This window comes from Salvia splendens, chromosome 18 (genome assembly GCF_004379255.2).
Source record: "Salvia splendens isolate huo1 chromosome 18, SspV2, whole genome shotgun sequence".
Lineage (NCBI taxonomy): Eukaryota > Viridiplantae > Streptophyta > Magnoliopsida > Lamiales > Lamiaceae > Salvia > Salvia splendens.
Genome location: NC_056049.1, coordinates 21636227 through 21648356, shown reverse-complemented (window position 1 = coordinate 21648356; position 12130 = coordinate 21636227). Strand labels below are relative to the sequence as shown.

Below are 12130 nucleotides of genomic sequence, written 5' to 3'. Positions count from 1 at the left end.
CAACGCCGCTGCAAAACTCATTTATCTTGACGCTAGAATGAACTTCTATTTATTAGGTATGGTTTGTACATTTCAATACTACTTATATTTTTTTTTTCTAATTTTCAAAAAACCTAACATTTAGAAAGCCATTTCACTAATAGAGATCCCAATCACGACATTAGCTATAACCCTCTACTATCAGTGAGGATTATCAAGTGGCCCGACCCAGGGTAAGATATCAAATACAAATCTAAAACCCTCAAAATAAAATAAGTGATCAACAAAGTAAAATTGAACTGAGACGGAGAAAGAATTTTATTGATATTTGGCTCATTTGTTGGTCATGATGAGTATATTTTAAAGTTAAGGGTTTAGGATTTAGGTTTCAAGGTTTGAGCTTTTAGTGTATAGGATCACTATATTGCAATGAAATGAATGTTTTGAAAGATGATTGAGGATAGTTAAAAAACTATAATGAATATTATAGTGGCAATAATCTAATTTCAAATATTTAATTTAATACTATAAAATTATCTATTTGATAATCTCAGTATTAATTATTTAATACTAATAATTTATTTATTTTTAGTATAATTATAATCTTTCTAAAATTGATATGTACACTTTAATTTAATTTCATAATTATGATAAATAGTGTTTAATATGCACCATACATAAATATATTTTGAATTTTCTACATTCTCATTATTAATTAATTAATGAGATTAATTATGTTGTTTGAAGGTTTCATTTTTATTTTTTCCGCTTCTTGATTCTCAATAATTAAATAAATTTTCATTCAGATTAACTATAATTAGTAATTCATTATATTTATTATAATTTAAAAGTTAAATTCACAATTGTTTATAATTTAAACAAAATATTTCATAATTGGAATAAAATAAAATAGACCGTGCATAGCACGGGTGTGATACTAGTTCATTATAAAATGAGAGTATATATAACTGTTGTATATGACTAGAGAAAGTAATTTATTACTCCACTAAATAGTTGATGTCTTAAGCGAAACCAATTTTGACTGCAAGCATTATAGTTTTGCATTGGTATTTATTCTCTTGTATTAGTAAAAGTGGAGGACAAGGAACATTATTAATGCCTAGTCGGTTATTCCAAATTGAATAATGAATATTCTTGAAAAAAGTACATAATAAAATTTAGTTAAATTCTGATTTATCCGGAACTTTATAAAATTTGTATGATAAATCACGAAGTTTTAAAAAAATCTTAATTATCAGTGATAACTGTTTTGGAGGAAATTCGATGCTAAATTGGTTCACAAATAGCACGGGTGTAAAATTTTTGAGTTATCAATTAATAGTGACGTAAATGTGTATTAATAAGACGACATGGATAGTGCATCATCGTCAGTCCAAAGGCAATAAAAGTTTGTTGAGGGAAAAGGATTTGCTTCTACATATTACATGTGTTATCTTATTTATGCTTTACAATGAAATAACTTTATACTATTACTAATTAAGTTAGAATGGAGAAATATATTTACGTGGCTCAGCTACAAATGAAACTTGGAAATGTATCATCGTCTTATAAAGCAATTGTTTGGTACCCATGTCTATCAAAAAAAAAAAGTCCATTACTAATACTTGTATAAAATGAAAATATATATGTATTTGAATTACATTGATATTATTGGTGTCGATGCCATCATAACTTACACAAAGTCTATTCTATATAATAATGAATATATCATGAAATCTATATAGAAAATAGAGAGATTTAAAAAATATAATGAAATTTTAAATAGAGGATCTAATTAAACGATGGTCTCGTGTCATGCCCATGGCATAGGTAATTATAAATTGTTTTGTAAAGTTGGTAAAATAAAATTATAGCAGTCCACATTATATGTCGATGTGGTGAAACACCATATTTTTTGCTTTTTTACTCTTTTCCGAAAGTGAATAGTTGTTACCACGTTTCTTTCGTGACAAATCAGCATCTAGGCCCGTCAAAATGGATATCGGGTATTGTTTCACCACATTTTTTGCTTTTTTACTCTTTTTCGGAAAGTGAATAGTTGTTACCACGTTTCTTTCGTGACAAATCAGCATCTATGCCCGTCAAAATGGATATCGGGCAAATCCGAAAAGGTCGGATAATTGGATATCCGAAACCCGATTTTTCGGGTATCGGATCGGGTTCGGGTAGTGAAATTTTAGGATTATCGGGTATCGGATTACCCGATATCCGATCGGGTATACCCGAATTATCTGATTTATTTTCTAAAATTAATAAATTATGTTTTTATTATAATTAAATGTAATTTAATTTTTTAACTACATTTTAATTAATACTTAATAGCTAGAGTATAAAATATGTAATTTCATTTTTTAATTAAATTTTAATTTTATTGACTTGTGATATTTTGAATTTGAATTTTGAATCTTTGATGATGTTATTGTTAGATCTTGATTCTTACGAATTATTGAATTGTGATGTTTATAAGGGATGGATGTTTGAACTTATGAATTTTGATGGTTATTGACTTATTGCAGATGGATGAAAGATGTTAATATGTATAACTTATAAATTTTGTATTTTTAAAAGTTTGTAGCTATTTTCTTTTAAATTCGAACTACTACAAGAATTTTGTATTCCTAAAAGTTTCTAATTATTTTCTCTTAAATTCGAACTATTACAAGAATTTTGTATTCCTAAGAATTTGTATTTATTTTCTCTTGAATGCTACTTCAACTTTGTATTAAATTTGAATTAAATAATATTAAATAAATTCTAAAAGTTTGTAGTTAATTTACAAAAATAAAAAAGAAAAAAATCAAAATCACAATCACAATCGGGACTGGATACCCGAAATCAAATTCGGGTCGGGTATCAGGTATTGGATTTTGGGAATTTCGGGATCGGATATCCGCGGGTACCCAATTTGAGACCTATCAGCATCCATTTATTTACAAAGGTTAATTAGTTAAAACACAGCTTTTTAAGATGTACAATAACATATTCTGGTATACCAAAGCGACATGATTTACATGATATATAATTTGATAAAATTAATTACAATGTTGTTAAAGGTAAAAGGTTGTAAATAATTTTATTTCTCAGCAAAATAGTTGATAATTTGAATTCCGAAATATACAATTGGTTAAGGTCTAATGACATGGCCTACCTACTACATTTTTTTTATTTGCAACTTGCAAATACTTTACATTCACACGTTCAAGATGACTCTAGTTTCGATTTATTGGTTGACGTAGAAAACTTACTAATCGAACTGAAATAAACATGATTTCTATGTGAAGAAAAATCAAAATTGAGATGACTCTAGCTTCGATTTATTGATCAATGAAAAACCTTATTAATCGAGCTTAAATAAACACATATATAAAGGAAAATATCAGATTAACTACCCCTACCTCCTCAACGACAATCTATATATGTACATAACGTTTAATGAATTTATAAATATATTTATTGTATACTTATATTTCTTACTTTGAGAAAACTTAAACAAACTCTTTAACTTTTAAAATAATATTCTGAAACCAATGACGTGTAATGTACTTCTTATATATTTAAAATGTTCAAGCCATCAAAACAAAAAGGCCTATTAGCTCAGTTGGTTAGAGCGTCGTGCTAATAACGCGAAGGTCGCAGGTTCGAAACCTGCATGGGCCACTTTTTTATTGTTCTTGCTTAATTTTAACTGCATCTTAATTATAGAGGTGTTGTTGCTATGTTTACATCTTAATTTTAACATTGGGCTTAGTTAAAATTGAAGAAACTAAAATGTTGTCGATCACTAAAACATTGATATTTTTAAATTACAGTTTATTTAGTAATCATTTAAAATTTATATATTGTGTCGTTCTGACATATGGTCAATAATTCATGGATCTGCATTGGCCGGTAGATTGAATTTGTGTTGTGCATTAAGGCAGATACGTGAATGCAGGTGATCATGCATGAATGTGCAATAATATTTATTTGCCCATTGGAGTTAAATAAGTAAAATTATTTTGTAGAACGAATATTTTTGTAAGAACAGTCAGTTTTATAGTATTAAATATGTGGGAACTATTTTGATTTCATTATCCAAATGATTATTTATAATTTTTGTAATTATAATTATTAAAATAAGTCAAACTGAACTTTCGGATAAGACTAACACTCCTTAAGAGCACCCATAACAGTGCTCTTGCCAGCGAGCACGGTTGTGGGCCCGACCCCACTTTTTCTGCTTGCTCTCTGGCAAGAACACAACACCCACAGCTGTGCTCTTCCGCAAGGACGAGCATAATTGAATTTAAAATTCAATTAAACAAAAACATTTCCATAAAATTAAAATTCATTAAAAAACCACAATAAATATTACAAATTACAAATAAAATAAAAAAAGACATAATTAAAATCCTAAAAATTAAAAATTATATAATTAAAATACTAAAAATACCTAAAAATAAAAAATTACATAATTAAACTCCTAAAAATTAAAAATTACATAATTAAAAGCTAAAAATACCCCCGTGGACGACTACTCATCCGGCGGCACTACCCCCAATTGTCTTTGGAGGCCCAATATCATGGCCTCGTGCAATCGAAGTTGCGAGGGGGTCATAGTGGACCTATCGGCCATATTGAGTTGGGCCAAAAGCTGCCACAACGAGTTGGTGGGGGGTGGAGGGGGCGCATATGGAACGGGAACGGGAGCGGGAACTGGAGCATCGACGGTTGCAACCGCGGCTCGACGGCGGTTGGCCGCCGCCTTCTTCCTTCCTTGCGGTCGGCGTTGGGAACCGCTCGGGCCGGCGTCGGGGCTACCCAAGTTAGCTCCGGAGAGTTGGCCAGCCACTTCTTCGGAGCCGGCGTCGGATGGGGATACCGACCTTGACCGTTTGGAGGAGCCGCTAGAGGAGGATGTTACGCCTCCCATATACTTCAGGTGCGTCCGCGTCTCCTGCCAAACGTTGAGGTACTTGAACGACTTGTAGTTCATGGATTGGTAGGTGCTCAACGCGGCAGTGATGATATCAACTTCGCTCCGGCCGCTCCCCGCATTCCGCTCTTCCTGGAGGAAATAGCCATTGAACCTGCCAATTTCATCGTTGGATCGGTAGATGGCGTTGCACACCATACTCTCGTTGCGCTCGATTGTTCCCAGCGGCCGGTTTTCATTGTACCGGCGAGCGATGCGCCACCAAAAGTGATCGCCGGATTGGTTCGTGTCAACCACCGGATCTTCGGAGATTTCCAAGTACGCCGTGGACAATTTATCCATCTCCGTCGGAGTGTACGGTGTGCGGACACCACGAGTAGGAGGAGTCGGAGTTTGGGAGGGGGCGGTCGGCCTAGGTTCCGGTGTCCACCCGTATCGCCCTTCGGAGGAACGCCCGAACTTTGGGTTTCAGGAGGGGCCGAATATTCCGTTTCCGGACTAGGAAACGGTTGTGAACCGAACCATTCGGGGTTCCAACCGTGGGAGGGCGGGGGGTCATCGCCTTGGCCGGACTTTGTTATGTTGTAGGAGTGGAAGAAAGATTGAGAATGAATATGAGAGAATGAAGATGAGAATGAGAATGAGAATGAGAATGGAAATTAGAGAGTGTAGATGGGAATTGTGTAGTGTGGGATGAATTTTTGGGTGTGAAAGTGGGGTATTTATAGATGAAAATTTGTATTTTTGGGGGAAAAAAATTTAAAAAAATTTAAAAAATGATGGAAAACGGTAAAAAACGGATATATTTTTTTCGGGAAGTGGGATTTTTTTAATCGATTTTTTTAAATTAAAAACTGATTTTTAATTAAAAAAATTTCAAAGGCAACGGTTATGTCGTTGCCCAATCGCGTGCCGCCACGTCGCTGCTCGGTGGCACGGACGTGCTCGATGCATCGAGCAACGCCAAGCCAGCGGCACGGACGGACGGACGCCGTCCGTCCACCGTTGCAGATGCTCTTAGGGCACGCTTACTATGCACGCAGCACAATATCCCTGCTAATCCACCTTCTCCCTACTTCTTTGAACATACCGTGCGTGCACGTGCACGTGCACACGAGGGAGAGCTAAGTTTTCGTTATTATTTGAATTTTATGAGTTACGTTGTTACGCGCCTTTCTCTAGAAAAAAAGAAGGAAAGTGTTAGGGGCTTTTGGGAATACATGAGTGTTCATGGAATCATGATTATGCTTAAGTTATCCCTCAAATGTTGATTATTGAAACTGAAGTAATTCCCTAAACAAAAGAATAAAAACTGAAGTAAGTTATGATGCTTAAAAAATTTGGTAAGCAAGTTGGAGCAAAATTATAGAGCCTAAATTAACTTCTTGGATTTAACTTCTATTGGGCCTATTTCTCATTAATAAAAATCCCCCAGCCCACTTACCTGATTTCATCCTTTAATGTTGCTAGCTTCATTGTGGACATTGAATTAAATCGAATTTTTTTTTATATAAATCTCCAATATACTGATTTATTATTTGAATAATAAAATAATCAAAGAGTCAAACTGTCAAAGGAAGTACTATATTGAATATAATGGCTTGCTTCTAGAACATCTAATTCTTCCACAAGTCATCAACCAACCATCTAGATAATACCAACAATATATACACATGTAGTGTTAAAGTAATGTCTTAACTCTTAAGGCTTCAATTTCTATATCTTTCTCCGGAAAAAAAAATTCTACATACAGTTTATTGTAATTCGACGATGAATTCTTTAAAGATCAAATATGAAGATGTGCAATTTTTAATTCGTACATTAAATCTAGGCAATATGTGTGAATATTTAGATTTTAGGTATGATAAAACTTTTATTAATTTAATACTATATAAATTAGCCCTTAAATTCAAATTTGAAAATCTAAAATTTGTAACTAAGTCTGAATTCCGAGTACGAACCAAGTCGAAATAAAATTTAAAAAATCCAATACTCTGAAACATACTTATTATTTTTTAATTATCATACTCATTTGGTTTGATATATGTAGATAAAAAATATATTTAAATAAAATATACTCCGTATTATATCTAATATAAAAATATAATGTTAATATAGGAGTATTAATTTTAATTTGGATTTCCAGATTTTATATTAATAAAAATAATCCAATCAAATTGAAAATGTGAATTAAAAAAAAGAGTAAAAGAATAGTACTACATTGATAATGGCTAGCCTTTTCATTTTCTTTCTTTTTTATAACTCATGTGACGATCTTACCAACGAGCACTTGAAAACTTCCCTTAAAAACCAACATGATTATAATTAAATACAGTACTAATAGTAATTAAACAGTAGCCGTAATACTATAATTATTTGTAGGAATGGGCAACATAGCTCGAAATTAGAAAGCTACTCTATTACTTGGAGCCATGGAGGTGGGGGCTCTACAAATTAAATATAATTAAATATAGCTAATCCCTCTAAATAATCTGGCTAACCATATTCATTACAAAAAAAAACACGTGCCGCGCAATAAAATATAAGAAAACTACTATTTCATAAATTTTACCGAGCATTCTTGTTATTTTCCAAGGGCGTAGGTTAGCACAGACCCCTGGCAATATTAGTATTACTATTGAAAGTTTGAAAATTCCCGGTCCATCCTATCGTCTTTCTCTTTTCTTCCAATTGTTTCTTCATCTTATTTCTGTTTTCTTTTGTTCCAAGTTTCGCTGATTATTCCACCTTCAAATTTCCTCCGTGTTTGGAGTCAAACGGTAATCGCTCCTTCAACTTTGCTGCTCCTGCCGCCTTTCTTTAGGAGGAGGAAGAAGAAGAAGACTTGAAATTTTAACGTTGAGATGGCGACGATGGAGAGTTTGATTGGGCTTGTGAACAGAATACAGCGGGCCTGCACTTCTCTAGGAGACTACGGCGGCGATCAGCAGGCTTTCTCTTCTCTGTGGGACGCTCTCCCCTCCGTCGCCGTCGTTGGTGGCCAGGTTAGCTTATTATCTGCGTTTTGCTTAGTTAGTTACAATTCACTCAAAAGAGGTTAAAGCTTAGTTTATTAGTGTATATATTTGGAGAAACGAGCATGTCAACGCTGATCACGAGGGGAATCTTACCTTTTGGTTGGCACAACAAGGAATTTGTTGATTTTAGCCCTAGGATTACTGGTTTTCATTTTTTAAATGGAGAATCTCATGAAATTGGCAGAGTTCGGGGAAGTCATCAGTGCTGGAGAGCATCGTCGGACGGGATTTTCTTCCTCGAGGCTCTGGTTGGTTATTCAATTTATGTAATTTCGATTGTTGAGGAAGAATTGAATGTTTTTGTGCTGGTATTGGTGTTGATTCGATCATTAGCCCTCAATATCTGATGCGTCCTTTTCCGGATTCTATGAGTTTAGGCATCGTTACACGGCGACCTCTGGTGTTGCAACTGCAGCATACTGAAGAAGGACAGGAGGAATATGCAGAGTTTGGGCATTTACCGAAGAAGCGTTTCACTGATTACTGTATGTGCAACATTTCATGCATTATTGTTAAGGAAACTTGATTCTGCATATTTATTTAGTCTTTAGAAGTTAGTACTTCTTAGTCTATCGATTTCGATTATAGGAAAAGGTGAGTAAATCGATATTTTGGAGGGAAATAACAAATGATTAGAATAGTTAACGTTTTAGGGTTATGTGAAATTGGTAACGGTGGTTTCTGATACATTTCCTCTCTTTGTTCTCATGATTGGCGAACTGTTTGTGTTGCAGCCTTGGTTCGCAAGGAGATTCAAGATGAAACTGATAGAGTGACCGGGAAAACAAAACAGATTTCTCCTATTCCTATTCATCTAAGCATCTATTCCCCCGATGGTATTCTTTCCTGGAGCTGAAGTAGTGTTTGTTGGCTAAACATCGTTAAATCTTTAACTACCATATTTGCTTCTAGTGTAACTAGTTTTCTACCCACTGATGCTTTTTGAATATTTCTTGCAGTTGTTAACTTAACCCTGATTGATCTTCCTGGTTTGACAAAAGTTGCTGTTGGTAAGTGTATATTTTCCCTCTTTATATTTTTAGTACTATCTTCCATTCATGGGGACTTTGTCCAATGTAAAACTTTTATCTTGCAGAGGGGCAACCAGACAGTGTGGTCGAGGACATTGAAAATATGGTTCGCTCCTATGTTGAGAAGGTAATGATAATAATATCTTGAATTTTGTACATATTTTCCTAACATTCTTGCTCTGTTACCCTTATAATTTTTATAAATGAACCTGACTGTACATGTAAATGTAGTACTTACAGTATAAATTAACTGGTATTGATGTAATGATGTCTCATAATTAGTCCATAACCACAAAGGCTTGATTAAACATTGTCAACTTCTTCACTGAATTACTGTTTTAGTGAAGTCCATTTTTGTTATATATACATAGTATATTTGTCCGTTACACTTATCTACTTCTTTTGGTTTTCTTTTCTTTTGTTTTCATTCATGATATTTTTCTTCATTTTTTGATTCAATGCAGCCCAACTGCATCATACTGGCAATTTCTCCAGCTAATCAAGATATAGCAACTTCGGATGCTATTAAGCTTTCGAGGGACGTAGATCCTTCGGGTGAGTTTTGCTTCTCATTTGACAAATCAAGAGTGTAAAGGTTCAATAGTTTGTATATATAACTAGGTATGCCTTTCAACTCATGCAATGGTATACAGGAGAACGGACATTTGGGGTGCTGACAAAGCTGGATCTGATGGACAAAGGAACTAATGCACTAGAGGTAAACTAACCCCACATTCTCTCCCAATAAGAATATGGATCGGCAGTGATTTTTTCATTTAGAAATCTGAGATGATGATATTCATTTTCATCAAGGTGAATGAAACTTTAATTAATTTGGGATAGCAAATTCTGTTTCAGTGATAAGGGAATTTTCCTGTTTTTAACTTCAGTATATGTGCCTTCACATTTGTTAGCTTGTGTACATATTATATGGTCATTGGTTAGCTACTTTCTTGTTTCATTCTGCTCTGTTTCATTACTACATCTGATTATATTTCCTCTTTTTCAAGATGTTCCCCTGTTTTTTTGGTTCCCCTGCCTTCACATTTGTTAGCTTGTGTACATATTATATGGAGTATAAAGAAAACATGAGCGTTTTAACTAATACTTTTTGTTATGCGTTACCTAAATAGGTTCTGGAAGGCAGATCTTATCGCTTACAACTTCCCTGGGTTGGTATAGTCAATCGTTCACAGGCAGATATCAATAAGCATGTTGATATGATGGCTGCTAGGAGAAACGAGCGTGAGTACTTTGCTACAAGTCCTGACTATTCACACTTGGCGAGTAGAATGGGCTCTGAGTATCTTGCAAAACTTCTATCCGGGGTACAATTTATTTGTGAATTGTAATTTGATGTCCATATTAGCAATATTTGATGGATCTCATATGGTTGGTTTTTTCTATTTCAGCACTTGGAAAGTGTAATAAGGGCAAGAATTCCAAGTATTACTTCCTTAATAAACAAAAGTATTGATGAGCTCGAATCTGAGCTGGATCACCTTGGAAGGCCTGTTGCAGTTGATGCAGGGGTGAGTACTTTTTCGAGTTCTTTCATTCCCACCCTGATTATTGGTTTTAACTTTAAGCAACTGATGTGTTTCAGGCTCAACTATACACCATCTTAGAACTTTGTCGAGCTTTTGATAAGATATTCAAGGAGCATCTTGACGGAGGGTTAGATTCTCCCTAATTTCGTATTTTCGTCTTATAATTCTTATCTGCGTAGGCTTCTGAATTGGATGCCTTTGAAGTTGTCGAAGATTCTAATAAGTTGATGTTGATTATTTCAGCCGGCCAGGGGGGGATCGGATTTATGGTGTTTTTGACAATCAACTACCAGCTGCTTTAAAAAAGCTTCCATTTGATCGACATCTCTCTCTGCAGAACGTTAAAAGAATTGTTTCAGAAGCTGACGGTTATCAGCCACACTTGATTGCTCCTGAGCAAGGTTATAGACGACTTATTGAGGGCTCACTGAATTATTTCAGGGGGCCTGCTGAAGCAACTGTTGATGCTGTAAGTACCTTTTAAATTAGATGCAATATTACTTTACCAGGTAGTACTAGCTAGATGTCAATACTCCATTTCAGCATCAATGATTGACCCGAAAGCCGTTTTTCAGGTTCACTTTGTCTTGAAGGAACTCGTGAGGAAGTCGATTGGGGAGTGTCAGGTAACCTTCTGACATGAGTTGATACGTGAAACTGTTTCATGGTTTATTATGCTGGTGCTAAAACATCCTCAATGGAACAGGAATTGAGACGATTCCCAAGTCTGCAATCAACTATAGCAGCAGCAACCAGTGAAGCTCTGGAACGGTTTCGTGCAGAAGGCAAGAAAACAGCCATTAGATTGGTTGATATGGAAGCCTCATATCTCACAGTTGAGTTTTTCCGAAGACTTCCACAAGAAATCGAGAGAGCAGCAAACCCAGGTGGGAATCCACGAGTAAACCCAAGGGACAATCCACGGGAAAATCCACGCGACGGCTCAGGTGCTGAAGCGGTGACCCTTGATCGTTATGGGGATGGGCATTTCAGGAGGATAGGATCAAATGTATCATCTTATGTGAATATGGTATCTGAGAATCTGAAGAACACAATACCGAAGGCCGTCGTCCATTGCCAAGTCAAGGAAGCAAAACAGAATTTACTCAGCTACTTCTACACACACATTGGGAAAAGAGAGGTATAACTATTATTCATTTCCATCTGACATATATGAACATCTCCCTCCAAATTCCTGATATTTTTTGATGCTGTTTTGGCCTGTGTTGCAGGGAAAGCAACTTGGTGACTTACTCGATGAAGATCCAACCTTGATGGAGAAGAGGCAGCAGATGGCGAAACGGCTTGAACTGTACAAGAAGGCGAGGGATGAGGTCGATTCTGTATCGTGGGTGAGATGAATTTGACAAGATGATTTTGTATGTTAATATACTTAATGACTATTTGATAACAGAATATAGATTGTTTATATAAGATCAGGAAACCTTCGGCTTTGTAATGTTTATTCATATGTTCTTGTATTATTGTGCTTAGTTAATGCTTATGTTTTTGCCTCACCTCTGTAATTTCATTTGTACAGAACCAAGGTGTAAGTTTGGAGTTTTGAATTTAGTGTAATTTAACTACAAGAATAGA

General features: G+C 34.9%; 1 protein-coding gene and 1 non-coding gene across 2 annotated transcripts; both read left to right on the top strand.

Moving 5' to 3' along the window:
* Positions 1-3583: 3583 nt before the first annotated feature.
* On the top strand, positions 3584-3657 carry TRNAI-AAU. The gene has a single exon. It is a non-coding gene; the product is annotated as a tRNA-Ile (tRNA).
* A 3874-nt stretch (positions 3658-7531) lies between these two features.
* LOC121777168 (phragmoplastin DRP1E-like) lies at positions 7532-12051 on the top strand. The gene is made up of 15 exons (XM_042174323.1): positions 7532-7920; positions 8138-8201; positions 8331-8438; positions 8688-8789; positions 8913-8963; positions 9050-9111; positions 9449-9539; positions 9638-9702; positions 10118-10312; positions 10397-10516; positions 10591-10661; positions 10778-11003; positions 11110-11160; positions 11241-11675; positions 11767-12051. The coding sequence occupies exons 1-15, from the start codon at positions 7780-7782 to the stop codon at positions 11893-11895; spliced, it is 1911 nt and encodes a 636-aa protein (XP_042030257.1). The 5' UTR covers positions 7532-7779; the 3' UTR covers positions 11896-12051.
* Positions 12052-12130: the final 79 nt, after the last annotated feature.